Raw genomic sequence first — 27190 nt, 5'->3', positions numbered from 1 at the left:
GGCACAGGTTATGAAAGGTCCTTAGGCATACAGTAAACACATGGTAGGGCGTATCGGGGAAGGCTTTGTATAGCAGGGCGGACTTGACCTGCTTTTTGAAGGGTGTAGTACAGTAGAAAACTGCTTATCAGCAGAGGATTATCAGCGGAGGATACCTTCCAAGAGCCCCTGTGGATGCCTGAAACTGTGGACAGTACCAAACAGTTGACCCTTAAGCAACATGGATTTGAAGTAAAATTATATATGGATTTTCTTCTATCTCTGCCACCCCGAGACAGCAACTAGATCTTCTTCCTCCTCCTTATGATTTTCTTAATACATTTTATTTTCTCTAGCTTACTTTATTGTAAGAATACAGTATGTAATACATATAACATGCAAAATATGTGTTAATCCACTTTTTGTGTTATTGGTAAGGCTTCTGGTAAACAGTAGGCTATTAGTAATTAACTTTTTGGGGAAGCAAAAGTTATATGCGGATTTTTGACCCTGTGGCGGGGCCAGTGCCCCTAAACCCCACATTGTTCAAGGGTCAACTATATATAACTATGTTTTTTACTATATATGTACCCATGATAAAGTTAAATTTATTAATTAGGCACAGTAAGATATTAATAGTAACTAATAATAAAATACAGCAGTTAAAACAATATTCTGTAATACAAGTTATGTGAATGTGGCCTCTTAAATATCTTATTGTTCTGTACTTACCCTTCCTTTTGTGATGATGTGAGATGGTACAGTGAGATGAGATGAAGTGAGGTGAACGCCATAGGCATTGTGACGTGGTGTTAGGCTACTGTTGACCTTCTGTATTCCTGAATGTGTGTAAGCATCCCTTATTTGCAGTAAATGGCTTGGTGTCACTCATTTCAGATCCCTTGCTGAAGTCTTTGTATGGGCTCAGTGCTTTCTGGTGTGACACACTGCTGTCACTTGCTCATGTCTTCCACCCCAAAATGTAATGTCTTTTCCACCTGAGCACTTATCATGCACTGTGGCCATCACTTTTGCAATCTGAGTTGTGACAGCAAAACTAACATGAATTTCTTTCTTCTTCTTCATGATGTCATGGATAGAAAATTTGTTTTTATTTTAGCAGCTCCAGCATATGATTTCTTTTTCCTTAAGTCAAGAACTTTTACCATTTCACCGAAAGGAAGCACTTTAGAGTTCTCTTTGGCATATGCTGATTGCCAGCCTCACTACTGTTGTCTTTTGGGGCCATTATTAAGTAAAATAAGGATTCTTTGAACACAAGCACTGCTAAGTGATTCATGGGCCTGGAGTGTCTACAGTGCAGAGACGCTGGACAAAAGGATGATCCACATTCCTGGTGGGAAAGAGCAGAATGCATGAGATTTCATCACGCTCCTCAGGACAGTGCATAATTTAAAATTTATGAGTTATCTCTGGAATTTTCCATGTAATATTTTCAGTCTTTTGTTTACTGTGGGTAACTGAAACATGAGGGAGGACCACTGTATAGATGTAGAGGAGATATGGGGAGAAGATAACCAGTCAGAGGCAAAAGATCAGTGGGAGGTGTGAGAGTGTTACTGGAAAGGGGTCCCGATCCAGACCCCAAGAGAGAGTTCTTGGATCTTGTACAAGAAAGAATTCCGGTGAGTCCATAAGGTAAAGTGAAAGCAAGTTTATTAACAAAGTAAAGGAATAAAAGAATGGCTGCTCCATAGGCAGAGCAGCACTGAGGGCTGCTGGTTGCCCCTTTTTATGGTTATTTCTTGATTGTATGCTAAACAAGGGGTGGTTATTCATGCCTCTCCTTTTTAGACCATGTAGGGTAACTTCTTGACATTGCCATGGCATTTGTAAACTGTCATGGTGCTGGTGGGAGTGTAGCAGTGAGGACAACCATTGTTCCTCTTGCTGCCATCTTGGTTTTGGTGAGTTTTAGCCAGCTTCTGTACTGCGACCTGTTTTATCAGCAAAGTCTTTATGACCTGTATCTTGTACAGACCTCCTGTCTCATCCTGTGACTTAGAATTCCTAACCATCTGGAAATGCAGCCCAGTAGGCCTCAGCCTCATTTTACCCAGCCGCTGTTCAAGATGGAGTTGCTCTGGTTCGAATGCCTCTGACAAGAAGATTCTAAGGAGACTTGGCTGACCGTACTGCACGATCCGTGTTGGGCAACTGTGTGGAGAAAGTGTGAATGAATTGATGTTACAGATGATCCAACTTTTGAAAGTTTGGAAGAGAAAGTATTTGCCTTTAGCAGTAGACATCAAGGAGCCACTGAAAGCTCTTAATTTGGGGAATAACATGATTGAAACAGTCTCTTATCTACATTTTCAGGCCCTTTATGCGTCTCCTATTCCCAGTTTCATTTGACCTATATATAAATTTTTGTTAATTTTTCTTTTATCTTTCAGTCTTATTTTCTGAATTTAGTATATTGCCTATTATTAATCCAAGAAATGCTGGTTTTTCTGTTTTCTAAATTAAATTCCCCTTTTCCATATTCTTTTTATTCTATTTGTTTCTATTCTAGTATCTTACAATTTAAATTTGAGCAACTATCTTTTCCTTTGCCACTTTACAAACAGTATATTTCTTTAAAAACAGTATGTAAGTACCCCTGTTACTTCTGTGCTTGATTCGTGGTTGTATTTCTACATTTTCCTCTTGAACTAGCTTAAGAAATAACCAGTTTCTTTCTTTGCCTTTCAGGTCCTACCTCGAGCATAAGACCTCAATGAACTATATGCTGGCAACACGCCTCTTCCAGGACAGGTAGAGATTTGCTAAACTTTAAATTTAGGACTAGATCACAAGATTAAAAGAAAGTACATGTCAAAGAAGGAAAGAGACCTTATAAAAGTCTTTATGTAAAATCTCTGCTAGAAAAAAAAGTCCTGTAGAAAGCATGCTATCATGACTCATTTTTCCAGAATTTATCATAAACTCTCAGCACTTTGTAACATTTCCAAAAGACAAAAATTTAACTATAAAGATCTTTGAGCAATTTTAACAGATGCCTTAAACTTTATTCTTCTTTAAGGAAGGCCTTTACTCAGTGCCATTATACTTTAGATGCAGTTTTAATAGACACGATTATCTGTTTTTCTAGACCAGAAGATATTAGAATTATCAGATTGGAAAAAGTGGAGGGGAGGTAATTGGTAAAATAAATACACTGAAACTTTTATAAGAAATGACAACTGATAATCTCAATACAAGGGAAAATAGAAGGAAATGATGGAAAACAGACATTGGAATTTAAATAGCACAGCAATCAGGGCTGCTTAGTCCCACATACATTTGTAGCCCCTGAAACATAATTGCATTGCAGTACAGTTCATTAATTGATCATCAAAATAAGGCACCTAGTTATTTAGAGAAACCTACATTATTTTGAGGATATATGTACTTTTTTGAAGGATTCTTAAAATAAATACCCATGTTTTAACCATCTGCAATTTCATGATCTAGAATCAGGAAATACATGGGATTTGCAATTTGTCTCTGTAAATTTGTGGTAATTATGATTGATTAAGTAATCACATTGTGTAGATTCTAAAGAAAGAGATCTTTGGATTTACATAGAAGACAGAATCTCATTTCTTTACATATATAAAACCTGTGGGTTTTTCCTCCCCTCTATGAAAACTTTTACAAGGTTTATTTTATCTTTAGAGTTTAGATACTTTACCGGGATGTGTTCTGATACGTCATGTTTCATTATTTTGGTTATGCAGTGAGTGCGGCCTTTCAGTCTTTCAGCTGTGGGAAGTATTTCCCTTATCCTTTCTTTTCTCTCTTGTGGAATTCCTGTTAGATAAATTTTGGCTGTAACCTCTATATTTCTTTACTGTTTTTAAACTTTTGGTTTTGCCTCTTAGCTTTAAATTCTTGGAGATTTCTTGGATTTTGTCTTCCAAAACTAAATTGATCTTCAACCATATCTATATTATTATTTATTTCCCACACAGGATAGGAGTGTTTAATTTAGTTTTTTATTTTGGCAAGTGTGTTTTTAATATACAAGAACTATTTTTGCTTTTCGATTAGTTTTAGTATTTCATGGATGTAATGTCTTTTCAGATCTCTATTTTAGATTGTTTAAAGTTCCTTTCTGTTTTTTGCATTATTTTAATTCTTCTGGATTAGTTGTATTTATTCATCTTATTCTTTCTAGTTTTAACTTTTATATATCTGCAAATGTATGGTGATCTTTGTCCAGTCATATTTAGAAGTAATGAACTGTTTGCTTAAGACAGGTAGTTTACTTCACAGGTTATATAGGTCTGTTTCTGAACTGACATGGACACTGCGCTTGAGGCTGGATCTTTCTATACTTGAATTTCCCAGGAAGGGGAAGGAGGGCAGAGTAGGCATTCTGGGGACCACTGCATTAGCCAAAATGAGGAGGTATCTGCCTAGGAGTAGCAAAAAATAAACAATTTGAGATATAATAATATATGTGCCTCTTTGTTAACATATTAAATAGTAAGACCTAGCAGCAGGTCTAATACCTACCGTAATTTCAAAGAATGATAAATATTGACAGTATTTCAAAATAGTTGTAACAATTCTACAGTAATATGAAAAAAGATGCATTATTTCTTTTGGTAATGAAGTCACATTAATCCACTACTGTGGATAGTTTCCTACATTTATATGGAGGAAATGCTAAATTTCAATTAGAGCATGTAAGTTTTTTTCTATCCAAGTTTGTATATTCCCTGCATTCTTTCTTGAGGCCCCAGTTAATAGCTCCTGCTTATGAAGCATTCTGAAAACTTGGATTAAAAAAACATAATTTTCCCTGTTTAGCTAAGAAAAACCCTCATGATCTACCCATGCTTACCTTTTTGGCCTAAACGTCACTTTTTCACACCAACTGATGGCCATTTCTACTTGCTCTTTTATACATCCTTATTCTTACAAACTCCTCTTCTTTTGGAATGGCCTTCAATCCATCCCTAAATTCTTCTAGCTTTGTCCTTCCTCCACTATCCTAGATTAGGAAGAGGTACTCCCAGCCCTTCTTTTATCCCTCAGTTTAATTTAGATTCCCAGATTGTATAATTGCCTGTTTACTAATTTGTACTTTCCAGGTTGGCTCTTAAGAATAGGTACTTTGTTATGTTCATCTTTGTCAGTATCAAGAACCTACCACGTGGTAGACACACAAACGGAAACATGCATTGAAAAAAATGAGATTGTGTTTGTAGCAAGTCCTAGTATCTTCCAATAAATCTGTTCTCTCATCAATCTGAATAGATGTTTTCCTTCTTGCAGATCCAATTAATTTTGTTATTGTTAGAACCACTTTCAAACTAACTCTCTACTCATTTCTTTTAGGTTAATTTTGACTACCTTCCTTACCTTCTTGACTCCTCCCCAACCTACCCACCCTGTTCTGGCAAACAGTATCTTACACACTGTCTTACACTATGGCAGTAGCTTTAACCCTGGCTTATGTCCCAGCCACCCCACCCCACCCCCACCCCCACCCAGAGTGAATTATTGGTACTTACTAGAAGCTGCCCAGGTAATTATAATGTGAAGTCATGATTGCAAATTACTGGAGAAAACCATTATCTGGGTGAAAAACTTAAAATCATTTTGAGACTTTCTGATGATTACCTGACAATATCAGGACATTAACATGGATAGAAAACATGGGAAAGGAAAGACAAAACATCTTGGTGAAGACTTTTCACTGGATTTTTCTTTACATATCATCTACATTGCATTTGTCTCTTTACAAAAAAAAAATCAAAACACGTTATGTGACTCTATATAATATTTTTGAAGTGACAAAATTTTAGAATGGAGAACAGATTAATGGGGCAGGGTTTAGGAGGTATGGGTAGTTATAAAAGGGCAACATATGGGATCTTCATGGTGATATAATCATTGAGTATCTTTTCTGTGGTGGGTACATGAACCTACACAGGCAATAAAAGTGTACTGAATTAAATACACATGTACATAAATGAGTACAAGTAAAACTGGGGACTTTTTAAAAATTTTTTTTGAGACAGTGTCTCACTCTGTTGCCCAGGCTGGAGTACACTGGCACAATCTCAGCTCATTGCAACCTCCTCCTTCTGGGTTCAAGTGATTCTCCTGCCTCAGCCTCTGGAGCAGCTGGGATTACGGGCTCACGACACCACACCTGGCTAATTTTTGTATTTTGTAGTAGAGACAGGGTTTTGCCATGTTGGCCAAGCTGGGGCCTCGAACTCCTGGCCTCAAGTAATCCACCCACCTCAGCCTCCCAAAGTGCTAGAATAAGAGGCGTGAGCCACTGCCCAGCTGGAAATTTTTTAAGAGTGTTAAATGAAAGGAAATTGGATGAGAGTGTTTTAAAAGAAAAACAAAAGCCTATTATAACATGAATAGCACTCAATTTCTGTGGTTAGAGCCCAGTCCTAGTTTAGAGACAATGGAGAGTATCTTTTTTCAGTAGAGGTTTTTTTTTTGTTGTTGTTTTGTTTTTTTGAGACGGAGTCTCGCTCTGTTGCCCAGGGTGGAGTGCAGTGGCATGATCTTGGCTCACTGCAACCTCTGCTTCCCAGGTTCAAGCAATTCTCCTGCCTCAGCCTCCAAAGTAGCTGGGATTACAGGTGCACGCTTCCATGCCCAGCTGACTTTTTGTATTTTAGTAGAGACAGGGTTTCACCATGTTGCCCAGGCTGGTCTCGACCTCCTGAGCTCAGGCAATCCCCCTGCTTCGGCCTCCCAAAGTGCTAGGATTACAGGTGTGAGCCAGTGTGCCTGGCCTTTTAATAGAGATTTTTTTTTTAATCGTGGAAAATATATTTCTGATGAGCATCCCTTTTGAACCCCATGAGAATTGAGCTTGGTTTCTTTTCCTAAAGCAGTTCAATGAAAGTAGAAAGAGCACTGCAGTTTGAGACCTAAGCCAGGGGCTCAGATGTAAGCCCTTTAAGCTCTGGCCATGGCAGTTCAAAAAATTATTTTATCCTGCTCCTTTCTATAAATGGGCTAATAGCCTTCTTCACATGGTTGTTATGATGAATAAGCAGTTTGCTTTGTAAATAGATAAACAAGTACGAATAATTATTATAATTTTTCTCTATAATTTGTCCTCTCTCTTTTGTTTTTTATTGATGTCCCTCCAGCTCATAGCACTCTACTCTTTTATGAGAATGTTCTCAATTTATCTGTCTGCTTTTCCGCAAAGACGCCCTCCTTGGCCTAGTTTCATGTTGAATTTCTGTATTAAAAATTTCTGGAGTGCATGTGTGTGTGTGAACTCAAGAGAGACTATCTGAATAGCATTCTCTAACCCGGTTGTCCTTTCTGCTTCTGTAGGGGAAACCCAAGAAGAAGCTTATTGACAGGAAGAACACGGTAATTGACTTTTAAAAGTTGAGAAATTCTTTCCATGTGCATAATGTGTGACCATGCACAGACTAAGCATAATACCTTATATAACCATTTTTAGTTTGATTCAGCTTGGATAGTAACATAAAAATTTTTTCTATCGAAAAAGTGTTTTGTGGCCACTTTTTACAAGCTAAGTTTGAGATTTACTTCACTGTAACTACAGGTATACCATTCTAACTGAAGATGGTATTCTCGTTTAGCTGTGTGAGAGAGAGTATTAATGAGATTTTGAAACTACTGTCATGTTAGATTCAAGTAAGAGTTTGTGTTTTGGCCTTGACATACCTGAGGCACACAGCTCTGTGCCTCATGGTACAGAAGAGAACCTGTTTCTAGTTTGCCACAGAACTGAAAGCATACAAAACACCTGTGGACTTTCATTTAGGCAGAGAGCCCTTTAAAGCATAAATCTAATTTTTCTTTAAAGAAGGAATAGATTATGATTGCCATTTAGTTAAGGGAAAACTGAGATAAATCAAGTTTGTAGCTTGTTTCCAAATAGAAAGTCGCACTTGGTGTGTAAGTTTTCTCCAGTTTTGAGTCAAGAAATATGCTTCCTATAACATACTCCTGTTAACTTGGCAATTGAGAAAAAAGAAAAAAACTTAAACATTAAGAATATATGAAGAGCACTGAGTTCTGTTCTTCATTTTTTGGCACTCATTTTATATTGCCATCAATAGGGATTTTGGGCTCTGTAGAGGTGTAAGCAGATGCAAGCTGGCATATGATAGACCATATGCTGGAGCATGAAACAAGTCCTAATGTATTTAAAAGGATTAAAATGATACAGAGTATGTTCTTTGGCCACAATAGAATTGAATGTCAATAACAATAGAAAATCTTCACATATTTGGGAATTAAACATTTCTAAATAATCCATGGGTCAAAGAAGAAATCATGAGGAAAATTAGAAAATACTTTGAACTGAATGATACTAAAAATATGTCAAGATATGTACGCTACAGCTAAAGTAGTGCTTTGGGGGAAATTATAAGTTTAAATGCTTACCTTAGAAAACTGAGGACTTAGATCACTGTTCTAATGTTTGTTTTAAGGAACTGAAAAAAGTAGAGTAACTCCAAAGTAAGTGGAAGAAAGGAAAGGCAGAAATCAAATAAAAAACAAACAATAAAGAATGTTAACAAAATCCAAAGTGTGTTCATCGATAAGGTAGCATAATTGATAAACCCTTAGGTAGACTGATCTAAAATAAAGAGAAAGGACACTAATTACCAATATCATCAGATACAAAAGAGAGGATTTCACTATAGATTCAACAGACATAAAGTAAATGCTAAGGTGTGGAAAATGGATATTAAGGCAATATTATTAGCAACTTTATTCCACTACTTTGACAACTTAGATGAAATGACAATTCTTTGTGGTGGCGGGAAAGTTGGGGGCAACACCCAAACTGATACCAGCTGAAGTAGAAATTTTTTTTTCTTTTCTTTTTTATTTTATTATTATACTTTAGGTTTTAGGGTACATGTGCACAATGTGCATGTTTGTTACATATGTATCCATGTGCCATGTTGGTTTGCTGTACCCATTAACTCGTCATTTAGCATTAGGTATATCTCCTAATGCTGTCCCTCCCCTCTCCCCCCACCCCACAACAGTCCTCGGAGTGTGATGTTCCCCTTCCTGTGTCCATGAGTTCTCATTGTTCAATTCCCACCTAGGAGTGAGAACATGCGGTGTTTGGTTTTTTGTCCTTGCGATAGTTTACTGAGAATGATGTTTTCCAGTTTCATCCATGTCCCTACAAAGGACATGAACTCATCATTTTTTATGGCTTCATAGTATTCCATGGTGTATATGTGCCACATTTTCTTAATCCATTCTATCGTTGTTGGATATTTGGGTTGGTTCCAAGTCTTTGCTATTGTGAGTAGTGCCACAGTAAACATACGTGTGCATGTGTCTTTATAGCAGCGTGATTTATAGTCCTTTGGGTATATACCCAGTAATGGGATGGCTGGGTCAAATGGTATTTCTAGTTCTAGATCCCTGAGGAATCACCACACTGACTTCCACAATGGTTGAACTAGTTTACAGTCCCACCAACAGTGTAAAAGTGTTCCTATTTCTCCACATCCTCTCCAGCACCTGTTGTTTCCATCAGAGTGAACAGGCAACCTACAGAATGGGAGAAAATTTTTGCAACCTACTCATCTGACAAAGGGCTAATATCCAGAATCTACAATGAACTCAAACAAATTTACAAGAAAAAAACAAACAACCCCATCAAAAAGTGGGCAAAGGACAAGAACAGACACTTCTCAAAAGAAGACATTTATGCAGCCAAAAAACACATGAAAAAATGCTCATCATCACTGGCCATCAGAGAAATGCAAATCAAAACCACAACGAGATACCATCTCACACCAGTTAGAATGGCCATCGTTAAAAAGTGAAGTAGAAATTTTGAAAAGCCCTGTATCTGTTGAGAAAATTGAAATTGTCATGAAAAACTTTCCTATAGAGAAAACTCCAGGCTCACTGGTTTCACTATTGAATTCTGTCAAGCATTTGAGGAATAATAACACCAATCTTATACAGATTCTTTTAAGAATATAGGAAGGGATACTTCCCAGTTCATTTTATGATGCCAGCATAACTATGATTCCAAAACCTGACAGACATTAAAATAGAAGGAGAAGAGAAAATTACAGGCTAATATCCTTCCTGAACATAGACACCAAATTTCTTAATATTAGCAAATCTAATCTGCCAGTATAAAAAGGATAATACATATGACTGAGATTCCCCAGTATTGCAAGGTTGGCTTAACATTTGAAAATTAGTCATTGAAATTCACCATATTAATTACAGGGGAAAAACTAGATTATCATTTCATTAGATACCCCAAAAAAGCAACTGATGAAATTCAACACATATTTATGAGAAAAGCTCAGCAAATCAGAAATAGAAGGAAACTTCTTTAATTTGATAAAGGCCTTATATGAAAAACCTATTACTGTCATCATATTCAGTAAAATATTGAAGGCTTTTTCCGTATGATTTGTAACAGGGCAAGATGTCCACTCATACCACTTTTATTCACGTTGTACATTAGTATAGTAAAGCAAGGCAGAGAAAAAAGAAATGCACACAGATTGGAAAGGAGGAAGTAAAATGTCTATTTTTGGATGACATGATCAGGTTAGTAGAAAATCCTAAGGCATCTATAACTACAAGAACACAGAAGTGAACTTAGCAAGGTCTTAGAATACAAGATCGACATACTAAAATCGATTGTATCTTAATGTACTAGTAGTAAATAATTGGAAAATGAAATTTTAAATTATATTTACAACAGCATTTGAAAATATGAAATACTTAGGAATAAATTTAACAAAATATGTTCAATACCTATACAGTAAAAACTATTAAATATTACTGAAAGAAAGAAGACCTAAATAAATGGAGAGATATGCCATATTTGTTGATTGGAAGAATTAATATAGTTAAAATAGCCATTTTCCTCAAATTGATATAAAGATCTAGTGCAGTCTCAATCATTATTCTGGTGGACTTTTTAAAAGAAACAGACCAACATTTAAAAATTTATATTCAAATACAAAGGACTCAGAATATCCAAAGTAATCTTGAAAAAGACTTAACGTACTTGACCTAAATACTGTAATTCTGCAGTATTCAAGATATTGGCCAACTGATCACATTGAAACAGAATAGGAAGCGCAGAAATAGACCCATATTTATATGGTCAAAGTAATCCAATGGTGAAAGGAAATTAGTTTTTAAAAATGAGGATGGAACAACTGAATATCGTATTTTTTAAAATGAACCCCAACCGCTGTTTCCCATAGAAATTAGAGTTGATTCATAGATATAAAAACTATTACTATAAAACTTATTGAAGAAAACATAGTATCTTTGTGACTTTGGGCTTGGCAGTATTTTTAGACATCACACAGAAAGCAATAAAAAACAAATAATGTTATATTTTCTCAAGATTAAAAACTTCATTATAAGATACTCTTAGGAAAATGATTTGGTAAGCCACTGACTGAGTGGAAATATGCATCAAACATATCTGTCAAAGGATTGATATCTAGGAACTATCAAGAACTCCTACAACTCAATAATAAAAAGACCATCAACCCAATTACAAAAGGGTAAAATATTTGAACAGACACTTCAAAAGGAAGATATATGAGTAGTCAATATGCTTATGAAAATGTGCTTAACAACATTAGTTATCAGGGAATTACAAATTAAAACCACGTTATACCACTGAACATCTAGCAGAATGGCTGATACTATACTGACAATACTAAATGGCGGTAAGGATGTGGAACTAACAGAACTGTGATAAATTGTCGTTGACAGCATAAACTGGTACAGGCACTTTAAGAAGAGACTGGCAGTTTGTTAGAAATATACAAATTTCACTTGGAGATCTACACAGAAGAAATAAACATAATCACAAAACGGCTTGTACAAATATGTTCATAGTAGCTTTATTCGTAATACTCCGAAACAGGAAACAACCTAAGTGTCCGGCAAGACAGCAGATAACTGTGGGTTATTCAGACAGTGACCTACTGCTCAGAAATAAAATGGGATGAATACTGACACACACAAGAGTGAATCTCAAAAGCATACTGAATGAAAGAAGCCTTATACAAAACAGTTCATACTGTATGGTTTCATTTTATGAAATTCTAGAACAGGCAAAAGTAATACATGATGAAAAATTCACAACAGTGATTGCCTTTAGGATGTTTGGGAAGGATTGACTGGATAGGAGTGGGAAGGGGCATGAGAACTTCTGAGGTGATAATAATGTTGAGAGTTTAGGTTATATAGCTCTAGGCATTTGTCAGAACTCATTAAGTGGACATTTAATATTTGCATATGTCACTGTATGTAACTTTTAGCTTACCCAACACAGTTCTATAAAACAATTATTGAACTCTAGATAGTAATGAAATGCATGTTGAAATGTTTATGAGCAAAATGCACTGATGTCTCTAACTTTGAATTGCTTTAAAAATTAGATTGATGGATGGATAGAGGGATGTATGATTGGATGTATACATGACGAAACAAAATATAGTAAAATGTTAATTGTAGAAACTAGGTGGTAGGTAGGTATATGGTTGTTCACTGTACAGTTCTTTAAACTTTTGTTTAAATATTTAAAAAAAAACGTTGGGGCCTGGGCGCGGTGGCTCACACCTGTAATCCCAGCACTTAGGGAGGCTGAGGCGGGTGGATCACGAGGTCAGGAGATCAAGACCATCCTGGCTAATACGGTGAAACCCCATCTCTACTAAAAATACAAAAAATTAGCCAGGTATGGTGGCATCTGCCTGTAGTCCCAGCTACCTGGGAGGCTGAGGCAGGAGAATTGCTTGAACCCAGGAGGCAGAGGTTGCAGTGAATCGAGATGGCGCCACTGCACTCCAGCCTGGGCGACAGAGCGAGACTCCGTCTCAAAATAAATAAATAAATAAATAAATAAATAGTTGGAAAAAGTAAATGAAAAAGACATAGCTAAAAGATATCCAACTCATTTTTAGGAAATTCAATTGTTTGTTAATTAAACAATATTTATGACAAGTCAGCTGTGTGCTGGACAGTCTCATAAGCATCTAGGATACAATGATAGAAGACAAACATGGTCCTTGCCCTCATAGAACTATTATTCTGGCTTATCAGATTCATATTTTACCCAGCATTCCCTATCCTCTACCCCTTGTACTATTTAGGATTTATCTGTTTATCCAGGGTCTCTTAATTCCTTGTTGTTATTTTAAAACATCTTTAGAGAAAGAGATTTGTAGTAGTTTCTCCCTGTGAGCTTTTAGCGTTCATGTTTTCAGAAGTTTATTTTTTGAGTTTTTGTTGATAAAAAGAAATCTTTTTTTCCTAAAGAATGGAGTTCTTGACAATGTAGACGGTATAATGTAGACAACATAAACTCTTGTTTATATAATGAACAGTGGTTCATGAACGTAAACGCTGGGCTTTAACTTACTAGGGTGTTGAATTAACTTCCACTCATTTAATTAGGATGACCTCAAACATTAAATTGTCTCCAATCACATTAAGTTTTTAAGAGACATGTCTTTGGAGAGAGAGTTTGTGTGTTTATGAGATAACGATGTTGGTGTTAAGCTGTGCCCATGTTTGTCCATACAGTTATCAAATTTGACCAAGTTTAAAAAAAAATACAAAATTGACCAAGTTAGCCAGACATTATTAAATAAATGGTTTAAATGATTTTATCTTTCTATCAGATTTGTTTTATTTTCTTTATTATTGAATTGGCTAAAAGTTTATTTCTATAGCTCTGTGTGTGTGTGTGTGTGTGTGTGTGTACTCTTTGGGACTCTGATAAAATACATTGGAACTATTTTTAAAGTTCATTGATTTGCTTCCCATTTCTGCTCCCAGTGCCAGGACCTTCCTGTTTTTGGCTCTGTGTCCTACTCTGGAGAGAAGGCCTCCAAAAGACTTACCATCCACCCAGAAATCCCTATCGGAAAGGTCCTAAATAGACCAAATGACACAGCCTTTTTATTATACTCAGAGACTGAAAACTCCCAGAGGAGTTAGGATGATTTCTTGACCTCAAAGGGAACACACTTTGAGTTCTAGAGAGTTCAGAGCCAACCAATTAGATTTGGCGTTTGAGCGTAGAGAGTTGGCTACATGCTTTCAGTCACTGATGTAGATACTGCTTTTCTGACCCAGTGACCCAGAGCCCTCTCTTTGGTGACTTGGTTATAGCTGCCTCTCTTGTATTTTGCTCAGTCCTTGTCTAGACTGGGCCTCATATCAGTCACTCCCTGATTTGTGATTTGTGTTACTTTAATGCCTAATGTAGCGGATGCCAGCCCCCTTTCCACATCCCATTTCTCATTCTTGACCTGATGTATTTAGCCTTGTCCTATCTCTGCTGTCTTCCCTTGTCTGTGCCTCTGACTAACTCCTGACCTGTACTTAACACCTGTAAAGTCCCTGCCACCTTGCTCCACCTTCTCCTGTATATAATCAGGATCTTAAAGGAGGGTGGGTGCCTTGGCATTTCCTCATGTTGGGATGCTTGAGACTTGGTGAGTCCCTAGGGCTTGGTGACTTTTCACTAAGACACTTCTATGTGTCTCAGTCAACTTGGTGCTCCCTCACATATTCACAGATCATCAGCCTTTGTTCCCCTCATCTGAACCTCTGCTAAATCTATATTGTTTATATTTTATATACATTCAAAAGAATATTTATAAAATGCTGAGTAAGTTATAATGGGTAGAAATGAAACAAACACCATTGGCCACCACTCAACTTAAGAATTAAGATGTTGTCATTTTTAAGGTATAAAGTATTTTAAGGTATAAGGTGTTGGGTGGCACTTTATAATCCCTGCAGTAAAGTAATAATCAGTATCACTGAACACTTAAAGGTCTTAAACATTGTCTTTTGCCGCATATTTTTTTCAGAACATTAGTAAATTCAAATGGGTCACTAGTGAGGTTTTAACGTAGATTCTAATGTTCCTCTTTATCTGTCAAACTTTGAGAATTCACTTGAATTACCATGTCCCGTATGTCAGCATTACGGAATTCTGGGAAGCTTAGCCTTGGAATGAAGGAGAGAACTTTCTGAAGGCCGTAGCTACCATGTTGCTTTTCCCCTAGAATGAGTGCTGATGGAGCGCCGGAATTGAAGATAGAGAGTCTGAATTCAAAGGCCAAGCTGCATGCTGCGCTTTACGAGAGGAAGCTCCTGTCTCTGGAGGTGCGAAAACGTAGACGACGGAGTAGCAGATTGAGGGCAATGAGGCCAAAATACCCAGGTACCTGCTGGTGAGCTTTCACTAAACTCCCTTATCTGGATCCTGCCAGACTGAGTTAACCAGCTGCTTACTCAGTATTTCATGAGTCAGAATCTTCCTGATCACATACACCTTTTTTGTATAGTTTTTTTCTCTGAAACTTAATTTCAACAAAGTCTTAAGTTTTTAAACCTTCCACTCTATAATATTTGTATTGAAGACTATCTGAAACACATATATTTTGGCCTTTGCTCTTTTGTCAGCATCATACAAATACCGGATACTCTAGAAATAATATTAGCCTGAGTTTAATGGAATCCTGAGCATTACTGTTCAGGTTTTTTATAATTAGATAAGTTCAGTTCATTCTTTAACATTGCTGAATGGCATAAGTATTTTAGACAAAGTGGAATTTCTTTCTCTCCCAGCTTCTACAATGTTGTAGGTCTGTTTATAATTGACTGATATACTGATTTCCTTTTTTTCTCTCCTTCCCTCCTGTGAACATCTGTATCAGGCAGTGTGTTAGTCACTGAGGTTTTGCTGGTAAATAAAAAAGATATGGTCTCTGTCCTCATAGAACTTATAAGGCGATAGAGAAGGATAATGAATAAACATAGGATAGAAAGATATTCCCCTGTTCTTTATACCTCCATGAAGGGTGCTTTTTAAAAAATCTCTAACACACTATAGAAATTACTAAGCCAAGGGTTTTTTGTTTTTTTGTTTTTATTTTTTGCCTTAAGTTGTGAGAGAGTGATGATGACAGTATGATGAAAAATATATACTTTAATGAAGATTATTAATAGGTTTTAGAATATGTAACATTAGGCCAGGCATGGTGCCTCATGCCTGTAATCCCAGCACTTTAAGAGGCCAAGGTGGGCGGATCACTTGAGCCCAGGAGTTCGAGACCAGCCCAGGCAATCTGGCAAAATCCTGTCTCTACAAAAAATACAAAAATTAGCTGGGTGTGGTAACATGTGCCTATAGTCCCAGCTACTTGGAAGGCTGAGGTGGGAGGACTACTTGACCCCAGGACGTCGAGCTGTAATGAGCCGAGATCCTGCCACTGCCCTCCAGCCTGGGCAACAGAGTGAGACCCTGTCTCAAAAAATGCCAATAAATAAAAACAAAAATAAATAAAAGAATATATGAGATTAGAGAGTGACATGTGGTTGCGATTAATTCTGTGCCTTGTTTGTGGTTTGGTTTAGAAATGGGCTTTTACTAAAAAGAGAAAAGGAAGGTATTGGGAGAGAGGAACATTTAATCCTTTTTTCAGCAACATTAGTGATTCTTCGCATTTAGTGATTACCCAGCCAGCTGAAATGAATGTTAAAACTGAGACAGAGAGTGAAGAGGAGGAAGAAGTCGCATTAGACAATGAAGATGAAGAACAGGAAGCTTCCCAGGAGGAGTCTGCAGGATTTCTTAGAGAAAATCAAGCCAAATATACACCCTCATTGACAGCTTTGGTAGAAAATACACCCAAAGAAAATTCCATGAAAGTTCGTGAACGGAATAACAAAGGTGAACACTGCTGCAAACTTGAGACTCAGGAGCTGGAGCCTAAATTAAACCTGATGCAGATTCTTCAAGATAACGGCAATCTTAGGTATGTATCTTTTATAATTATATTAGTAAAACTGATAACAGCTAACTTGTACTGTGTACCAGGTACTATTTTAGTGGTTTTACAGTCATTTTTCATTTAATATTTACAGAAGTCCTATGAAATAATGACTGTGATTAGATATTGTTATTATTAAGGAAACTGAGCCTTAGAGAGGTTAGGTAACTTGTCTAAGGTAGAGCTATGATACAAACCTGGGTCTCATTGGTTGGGCATTTGTGTCAGTCACTGAGTATAAGGTATCTGAGACAAGGAGCTCAAGCAGCTCATGGTTTAGTATTAGAGACAGAGAGCTCAGGCCATGGCCCCACTATGAACAAAGTGGTCTTAGGACACAGAAAAAGAGTGATTGGTCTGGCTTGGGAGGGCTAGAGAGGCATTATGGAGGAGGGAAAATTTGAATCAGGCCTTGACTGATGAGTAGGGTTTCAGGAGCTTTGGGAAGTGATGGTTAAGTGTGGCAGTGCTAGGTAGAGGCAATAAAGACGTAGAGGTGGCCAAGCACAGTGTCTCACACCTATAATCGCAGCACTTTGGGAGGCCGAAGTGGTCGGATCACCTAAGGTCAGGAGTTCGAGACCAGCCTGACCAACATGGAGAAACCCTGTCTCTACTAAAAATACAAAATTAGCTCGGTGTGGTGGTGCATGCCTGTAATCCCAGCTACTCAGGAGGATGAGGCAGGAGAATTGCTTGAACCCGGGAGGTGGAGTTTGCGGTGAGCCAATATTGTGCCATTGCACTCCAGCCTGGGCAACAAGAGTGAAACTCCATCTTAAAAAAAAAAAAAGACATAGAGGTGTGATAATACAGTCATTCATTAAGTCCCTCAGTGAGTTTTTATTGAGCACCTGCGCTATGCCAAGAATTGTGCTAGGCCATATCACATTACTGTGGGGACCAAGATAGGCCTGGAGCTTACAGTCTAGTGGGGAAGAATGACAGTTAACAAAGAAACAAGGTCATTTCAGGTCGTGAGAAACGCTGTCAGGACAATAAGATGGTGTAATATTAGAATGTAATTGGGCAGAGTTACTTAATTGCAGTGATCTGGCATGAAGAGGTAACCTTTGAGGTAAGTCCTGAATGATGAGGAGTCAGTCGTGTGAATAGTAGGAGGCAGAATACTCCCAGCAGAATAGCAAGTACAAAGGCCCAGACATCGTAATGAGTTTGGTGTGTTTACAAAATACAGACTAGAGGAATTACATGGGGAGAAGAGCATGGTAAGAAATGAGACTAAAAAATTGGATGTTGTTAGATTGTGAAGGGCTGTAAGAGGAGCCTAAGCTTTATTTTCTGTATGACTTTTAAGCAGATAAATGATATGGTGAGATCTTGTTTTAGAAAGTAAATCGTGCTTGCATTGTGGGATAGTGAAACTAAAGGCAGAGGGGTGAGTTAGGGACTGTTAGAATTGTCCAGAGCCGGGAATATGAAGGCCTTGATCAGAGTAATGGCTTTAGGAGTGGAGAGAATGGGATGGACTTAGTAAAATTTGCAAAGTAAAATTGATGAGACCAAGTTTTTCACATTTGGAAACTTGGTGGTGCCTTTGGTCAATATAAGGAACATAGGAGTTGGTTTCATGATAAAAAAACAATTGAGTTTGATTTAAGACGTAGTAAGGAAGACGTGTTCTGGGCTAAAGTCTAATAGACAGGTGGACAGCTTTGTTGGTCGAGGTTGAACAGGATTGTATAGTTGATAGGTAAAGTCTTCAGAATGGATAAGATTGTTCACAAATTTATTTGGTTCAGCAAGGATAAAAAAAGAATTGAGCCCTGGGGAATACCACTGTTCAATGGGTAAGTCAGTAAAAAGATCAAGATGTAGCAGTTAGAGCAATATACATAAGATCAGGAAGGAGTAGTATGGTAAAAGCTGCAGAATGAGCATTTCAGGTCTGTAGAGCCTCAAACAGCCCTAGTTAGGATGAATAGTGAAAAGAGACTTCTGGATTTGTGACCTAGGGCCAACTGAGTAGGTGGAAGAGCAGTTGTGAGCGGAGAAAATAAGAAAGCAAGTGTGAACTAACTGTCTAAGAGTTTGGCAATGAAAGGAAGGTAAGAATGCATCAGGGAGACAGCCAGCTAAAAGAAACGGATTTTTTTCTTTTGAGAAGAGGTTCTGGAGCTTGTTTATAGACTAGGGGGAAGGATTTGAGGATAAGAGGATTAGAAATGCAGAAATGGATATATTGGTAGAGAAGAGTCCTAAAGGAAGGTGGGAAGAGGCCAGAGGAGGGAATATCTCTTCCTATCAGTCAGAAGGAAAGTGCTATGGGATGAAGTTGATAGAAGTTTAAGAGCAAGGAAGTTTAGCCGTTTATGCATGATAGTCTTTATTTCTAAATTAGAGGCCAGTTCTTATACTGAAAGGCTGGAGGGTGACATTGGAGTAGCAGGGGATAGAGTTAAGGTTTGGAACAGTGTCATGGAGAATAAGAATAGTTCTGTCAGTGGAGAATACACTAAACTCAGTCAGAAGACCTGAGCTCTGGCTGTTTTAGTGCTACCAACTGGCTGTGTGGTCATAGACAAGTCAAAGGGCTTCTCTAGGCCTCAGTTTCCTTTTCTGTCAATCCAAGGTATGGAGTTAGACAAGTGTTTTTTCAAACTTCTTCCTAGAGGGAAAAAAGATTTCACTGAATTGAAAATAGAGCATTTGAAAACCACTGGACTGTATTCTAAGGTCCTTTCCAGCAATAACATTGTGCTTAGTTGTTGTAGAAATAAATTATTTCTTCATGAATCTTGTGGCTCTCACTTTGAATGAGTAAACTGTTAAAATTGCAGGCTGCGTTACTGTCAATCAGTGGTTTTCAGACTGTGTTCCCTAAAGCTGCTCATTGTTCGGTGAAGTGTCTCAGAGGCTACTTAGGGGTTTGGGGAAAGTCCACGGCCAGGGTTTAAAACTCTAAGGATTGCATCATTGTTACATATCTTATATACTGAGTATCTGCATAACCTTTTGTTTTTTAAAATAGGTTTCTTTGGTGTAAATCATTCTGGTTTTCATTCTTTCATCTTTTGGGGAGTTTGTTCCAAGTGACTAGCTGAACAATGCATCCAATACCTTAGAGACAGTCTCAGAATTAACATCCGTAACGTTTATAGAAATGGAAACCTCAATATTTGTTCATTTGCTTTGCAACAGTGATTCACAACAAAACAATGATTAAGTCTCAACTTATGAGCAATAATCCCCTTATTTAAAAGATCTTCAAGTTTTAGTATAAAGGGATGAATCTGTGGAATTGGATATTCTGCTACATTTGAAGGTGTCTGAAACATGCTATTTCTTGCTCATTATATTGTAGGTGAATTTATTGACCCAAACTGAGGATCTTTTAAATTTATTTTGACTTGAGAATAATTTGTTGTGGAGACAAAGCTTATAGGATTGATTCAGGGCAAAGTGGTATATGCTCTCTGAGTATATACCATTATTATTATGCTCAAGAGTATAATTACTGTCTTTGAGGAACAGTTGAAAATGTATATTTATGGCCAGGCGTGGAGGCTCATGCCTGTAATCCCAGCACTTTGGGAGGCTGAAGTGGGTGGATCACCTGAGGTCAGGAGTTTGAGACCAACCTGATCAACATGGTGAAACTCCATCTCTATTAAAATACAAAAATTAGCTGGGCATAGTAGTGAGCATCTGTAATCTCAGCTACTTGGGAGGCTGAGGCAGGAGAATCGCTTGAACCTGGGAGGCAGAGGTTGCAGTGAACCAAGATCACACCACTGCACTCCAGCCTGGGTGACAAGAGCAAAACTCTGTCTCGAAAAAAGAAAGAGAAAACATAAGTGTGTATTATTTCAAAACCATATTATGCTCCCGTAAAAACCATCCCTGCCAGTAACAAAGATCTAGCCTTATTCATAGTTCATGTTCTGAAGCTCTTATGTATTAAACTCTCAAAAGCAAATCTACTCCCCAGCCTGACTCCCTTGCCCTCCAATTCTCCAACACACACATGGAAGCTTGACTGGAGCCCTCTTATGATTTCCAGCTTACTCTAGCCAAATCCTACCTCCTAACCTTGTGAAAACAGTCAGTAGAAAGCATTCAGTGATTGCATTTGTGAGGATTGTAAACAAAGTTTGTGTTGGGCCCTAATCTTCGCTGATACAATTTTGGCTACAGTATCAGAAGGCCAATCAGCTGAAGTAACCAAAATCTCGCCTGAAAGAAAACAGATCTGCCATTAATAGCAGCTGAAGTGAAAATCATCAGTGTCTCTCTGGTACTTCTGTCTTCCAAACTATAGCTTGATCAGATTTCCTTATTTCCGGCCTAGGCCAGCAGGCAGAAAATAGCTGGGTTCTTTAATAGCTGGGTTCTTTTAATAGCTGAGGTGCTTTTCACAAGACTTGAGGGTTTCTTTTGCCCGCTGAACATCTGGGCTTGTCCTGCCTGGCCCATCAGTTCATCTATGCCAAACTCTGTTGGACCTCCCTCATTTGCTCTGGGCTCCAGCCATTCCATCTTGTAGTTGAGAACAGTGTGGCCTTAAATTTGGTCTTAAGAGTCCCCTTATAGGATTTATCTATTTCCTGCTTTGGACACTTTTATATACTAGAACTATTAATTGCCATTGCAAAATCCACACTTTTGCACTAACTGATAAGTTCTTAAGGACCTCCAAATGTAAAAAACATTTTCTCATTAATACAGTGGTTTTTGTGAAGATTCAGTACTTCTCCTGTCTGTTCCCCCAAGAAAGTTGTTAAAAAGTTCAAAGAGGGTCAGGCACAGTGACTCAGGCCTGTATGTAATCCCAGCACTTTGGGAGGCCAAGACAGACAGATCACTTGAGGCCAGGAGTTCGAGACCAGCTTGGCCAACATGGTGAAACCCCGTCTCTACTAAAAATACAAAAATTAGCTGGGTGTGATGGTGTGCACCTGTAATTCTAGCTAGCTGGATGGCTGAGGCACAAGAATCATGTGAATCCAGCAGGATGGAGGTTGCAATGAGCTGAGATTCCACCACTACACTGCAGCCTGGGTGACGGAATGAGACCTTGTCTAAAAAAAAAAAAAAAAAAAAAAAAAAAATTCAAAAAGAAGGTTTGAGTAGGAAATCTAATTTTCTAGTCGTGTTTTTTTTTCCTTATGCTAATAATGAGTAAATAGGATTCTCCATCTCTGATTCTTTTAATAGGAAATTTTAAAAAAAAACCTTCATGTACTGCTTAGAAGGAATCCTTATTCACAGGCTGTAAGATGGGTTTCATATTTCTTAGCCATCATAATAGAAGGATCCTCAAAGGCCACTTTGAGAGAAGCAAGTACACATTTTGTAGGTTTACACTTCTGTCGCATAACGGTATGTTGTTTTGGATTTCTATAGCAAAGTGCAGGCCCGAATAGCATTCTCTGCCTATCTCCAGCATGTTCAAATTCGCCTGATGAAAGACAGTGGAGGTCAGACGTTCAGTGCCAGTTCGGCTGCCAAAGAGGATGAACAGATGGTGAGGCTCTTCTTACTGGAACCTTTTTACTTTCCCTTTTTCTTTCTTCTTTCTGTTTTTTTTTTTCCTATTAGGGTAAAGTGCAATGTATTTTTCTGGTGAAAGAATTATTACATAAGAAAGTTTTTAGGTTTCTTATAAATCTATACTTATAAGATTTATATATACTTATTTCTTATACTTCAATGTGAAGCAGATCTTTGACCTGGAGCTATGTTCATTACACCATGTAGTGAAGGCATCAGTGTATTTCATTTTGAAATGGAAATTGATTTCTCATTGGATGTGAAGCCCTGTGCAAAGCCCTTTAAAAGAAAATAACAATTTACAGTCTTTTCTCAAGCAACCTCACGTTATTAACTCTGAGGTAGGCATTATCATCCCTGTTTTACAGAAGAGCAAACAAAGACCTCGAGAAGCCAAGGTTCCACAGGTTATACGTGATGAAACCAGAACTTGAACTCAGTTGTACTTTACTTGCTCCTCCATTGCTTTCATGCATTGTAAAGCGTTTATTTTCTGTCCTGAGGAGTCAAATTAGCTCTTTGAAAGTCATCACCTTATCATAGGCCCTGTCAGAATGCACCATCCTCCAAGTTGGTATTTTTTACTTTACTAGTTGTAACCTCATAAGATTCTTAGATTGCTGGAATCAAACTTGTATGATCATTTTTACTGTATATCAGTCATTTGAACATTCCTGGGATTCAGTATTTTAGGACAGTTTCGTGTGTGTGAATCAGAATGATGGGGAGCTTTAAGCTGTTTGGTAAGGTCAGAGCTTATAGAAGAAGCCACAGCCCTTCCATATTCTTTTTTTTTTTTCTTTTTTTTTGAGACAGAGTCTCGCTCTGCCACCCAGGCTGGAGTGCAGTGGTGCGATCTCAGCTCACTGCAACCTCCGCTTCCTGGGTTCAAGCTATTCTCCTGCCTCAGCCTCCCAAGTAGCTGGGATTACAGGCACCCACCACCAAGCCTGGCTAATTTTGTATTTTAAGTAGTGACGGGGCTTCTTCATGTTGGTCAAGCTGGTCTCGAGCTCCCGATGTCAGGTGATCCACCCGCCTTGGCCTACCAAAGTGCTGGGATTACAGGCATGAGCCACTGCGCCTGGCCCCATATTCTTTTTAATAACAGGGATTTGTCACCAAAAGGAGAGGGGCCTTTAAGTCTGAGAAAGCTGCATTCTTTGTTCCACTCAGTGGTGACCTTACTGTAATTTTAGTCCTCCACATACAAAAGGCAAGTCTTTATGCCAGGCTTATTGTAAAAACATGTTGGTTATCCCAGAAAACAACTTATGAATTTAAAGTAGCCAATGGAACCCAGAGATAAAACCTTGTGTGTTGTGAATAATCCTTCAACCATCAGTGGAAAATGTTAGCTCTGCTCTTTCCAAGTGGAAAATTGAAACTGCCTTTTTGAGAGTCAGTTTGTCTGCTCCACTGTGAAAAAAATAATGTTTTAATATAAAAGCTTAAACCACCCTATAGTAAAGACAGCAGAGTAGAACTATGAAATTCAACCCTCTGGTTATGAGGCTGTTTCACTTATGCTGGAGTAAATTGGCACCAAGGACAATGAACCAAAATCAAATTCAAGAAGAAAAAAAAAATAGTTCAAAAAAGAATAACCACTGCAGATGCTGGCTTGGAATTCACACAGTATTTCTTTGGGGCTTTCTACAAGAATATTGAGGATCATCACTGCAAAACTTAATACCAGTTCTGTGAATTCTTTCTTGAAAATATATCTAGGCTGGGTGCAGTGGCTCATGTCTGTAATCCCAGCACTTTGGGAGGCTGAGGCGGGTGGATCAGTTGAGGTCAGGAGTTTGAAACCAGCCTGGCCAACATGGTGAAACCCCATCTCTACTAAAATACAAAAAAATTAGCTGGGTGTGGTAGCACGCACCTGTAGTCCCAGCTACTTGGGAGGCTGAGGCAGGAGAATTGCTTGAACCTGGCAGGCGGAGGTTACAGTGAGCCGAGATCACACCACTGCACTTCAGCCTGAGTGACACAGCAAGATTGCGTCTCAAAAAAAAAAAAAAAAATATATATATATATATATACACACACACACACACATATATATGCACACACACACACATATATATATATATATAGAGAGAGAGAGAGAGAGAGAGAGAGTGCGAGAGCACAAGAGCGCAAGCCCTACCCCATTCCCTGCTGATTGCAGCAGTGGTCTTGCTTTTGAGGAAGGTAGTTGTAGAGTTGGCTTCTCTGTTCCAGCTTAGGTTAGAGATTCCTTATCTCATAACTCACAGAAGGCACATCAACAGAACGTCCCCAAATTTATCATCTGAAGGCAGTTTTATTGTGGTTTTTGGACAACAACATCTTTAAGGCTCTTGGCCTTATAAAATCTCTCTTTGAAGCATTTATGATTTCATCAGTAATCTGATTGGTATCTGTTCAGATTTCAAAATCCTTTGCCCCCATCTTCTGTGAGATGTATTCTTTCTTTCCCTTAATAACTTTCCACTGTGCCCTCCTTGACAACCCCCAACTCTAAAAGCTCCCTTATACTTGGGGAAGAAAAAAAGCTATTACCTTTCAAACTACTGTGATAGTTCTTTCTTTGCCTTAATCACAACACTTTTAAAGCCATTAGTTTCTACTCTTCACGTATATTTTTCATTACCCATGCATTTTCTTAATGTCTTGTACTCTCTTTATTGAAATTGTTTTCTTGAAATTATCCCTCAGTGGTCAGATCCAAGGCCTTGTCTTTGTAGTGGGCCTTTCCAGCTCCAGCCTCTTGGAAGCATTTGACATGGAACCCTTTCTTCAGTTGGCCTCCATGACACTATTTTCTCTTAATTTTCTTTGTTTTTTTTTCTTTTTTGAAATGGAATCTTGCTTTGTCACCTAGGCGGGAGTGCAGTGGCATGATCTTGGCTCAGTGCAACTTCCACCTCCTGGGTTCAAGTGATTCTCATACCTCAGCCTCCAAGTAGCAGAGATTACAGGTGTGTGCCACCACCTCAGGCTAATTTTTGTATTTTTCGTAGAAATGCAGTTTTACCATGTTGGCCAGGCTGATCTCAAACTCCTGACCTCAAGTGATCTGCCCACCTCAGCTTCCCAAAGTGCTAGGATTGTAGGTGTGAGCCACCATGCCCAGCCTATTTTCTCCTGGTTTTCTGTGTTTCTGGTGTTTCTAACTTGTTTTTTTTGCTGATACTTCGTCATCTTTTCTATCTCTAAATATGAATATTTCTGTATTCTCTGTCTTCTCATCTTTGATACTTTCATCTGCTTCCACAGTTTTAGTTTCTACTACCTGTCTTTGAATGCTACCTTCCCTAAATAGTACTATTTGTGTATGTACTATGGTACTTTTACAACTACTACTTTATTACATAGTTATTTACATACGTACTTGATTTAAATTTTCTGATTGCCACCTTATTGAGGGAGTAAGTTTCTTTCATCTTTGTTTTGTCTTTCTATATGCTTCTTATACCTAACCTGTTTGCTCTGGGTCTTGTTTGTTGTAATGTGTAATATACGTCTTCTTACATCTCTGTTATATAATCCCTTTATAGCTTGTCTTCTGTTGCTTAGCACCATCCCTCCTTTTCTTTCTCCCATGACTCTTTAATTTATAGGAGCTGGTCGTTCGTTTCCTCAAGCGAGCATCAAATAACCTCCGGCATTCACTGAAGATGGTATTACCCAGCCGACGATTGGCACTTCCGGAACGCAGAAGAATCCTGGCCCACCAGCTGGGTGACTTTATCATTGTATACAACAAGGTAGGTCTTTTATCTGTTAGTCTTGTGCTTTGGATTGCCATACACCGTCAGAAACAGACTAGATAGAAGCCTCTGTCCAACTGGATGGAGATGCTCTTCTTCTGTTCTCTGGCATCACCATCCCTTGTGTATTACTGTTAGGGGAAGCAGGACCCCACACCTTAAGCCAGCTGGTCTGAAAAACTATTTATTACTTCTGAAGGCCCAGTGGCCATAGTTAATTCTTAATTCTTATCAAAAGGCATATTCCTTTTGAGCACTGAGATGAATCCTAGGCTATGTGAGTCTGCACGGTTGTTAATGCCTGTAGAAAGTGGCAAATTGACCATTTGAGAACAAATTTGAGCTGTGGATTGAATGTGATGACATATTCTTTCTTGAACAAGTTATACTTTCATCTTTACAACATTTTATACATTACAGAATTTTACAGTCAAGCCCAAGAAATATACTATTTAATTAGAATATTTTGCAAAGCATTCTATATCCCGGGATCTCAGAATGCATTAAAAATATCATTTTGGGTATTTGGGTTTGGGAGGTTTGGTCAGTTTGCAGAAGGAAAAGCTGATAGAAATTTAAATGGCTTTTCTAAAGTTGCATGGAATTGTTAGTAGAATATCAGTGCACCAAACTCATAGCCACAATTTACTCCAGATCTGTTGAGAGTTTTGTTATGTAAGTGAAGAATTTATTCAGTATGGAAGCTGGTATGAGAGTACCTTCCAAGATCTGTCTTTCCTCTCCTAATTGGAACAAAATACTGTTCTCTATTGTCATATTGTTAAAGCTACAAGGGTGATCATAGATATTACTAAGCTACTATAAAAAGCTCTTAAATCAATGGGCTGTGTAAGTAGAAAGTAAAAACATGATTAAAATTTACATTCATTCTGCAACTTTTACTTGGGAATTTCAAAATGTTTTATAAAATCATGGCCAAAAGTAATATATCACATTTATAGGCGGCAAAAGTACATACAAGAATTAAATGTCTTTACTATAAGGACAGATTAACTCAAGGCTATTGAAACTACATGATGAAGTGCATATTTATTAGGATTTTTTTTATCTTGTTTTTCT

General features: G+C 37.9%; 1 protein-coding gene across 6 annotated transcripts in view; it reads left to right on the top strand.

Moving 5' to 3' along the window:
- Positions 1 to 27190, top strand: part of TTLL5 (tubulin tyrosine ligase like 5) — a 297166-nt gene that overhangs the window by 88981 nt on the left and 180995 nt on the right. For 3 of the 6 annotated variants that reach the window (XM_030803997.1, XM_030803996.1, XM_030803994.1), the window contains 6 exons: positions 2695 to 2757; positions 7315 to 7353; positions 15066 to 15223; positions 16514 to 16820; positions 22203 to 22323; positions 25961 to 26107. In XM_030803997.1, coding sequence (XP_030659857.1) covers positions 2695 to 2757; positions 7315 to 7353; positions 15066 to 15223; positions 16514 to 16820; positions 22203 to 22323; positions 25961 to 26107 — 835 coding nt within the window. The remainder of the gene's footprint in view (positions 1 to 2694; positions 2758 to 7314; positions 7354 to 15065; positions 15224 to 16513; positions 16821 to 22202; positions 22324 to 25960; positions 26108 to 27190) is intronic. The other 3 variants (XM_003260781.3, XM_030803999.1, XM_030803998.1) reach the window with 1 other exon arrangement.

This window comes from Nomascus leucogenys, chromosome 22a (assembly GCF_006542625.1).
Source record: "Nomascus leucogenys isolate Asia chromosome 22a, Asia_NLE_v1, whole genome shotgun sequence".
Taxonomy (NCBI): Eukaryota; Metazoa; Chordata; class Mammalia; order Primates; family Hylobatidae; genus Nomascus; species Nomascus leucogenys.
The sequence above is the reverse complement of the archived record's forward strand: the minus strand, read 5'-3'. Positions and strand labels throughout refer to the sequence as shown.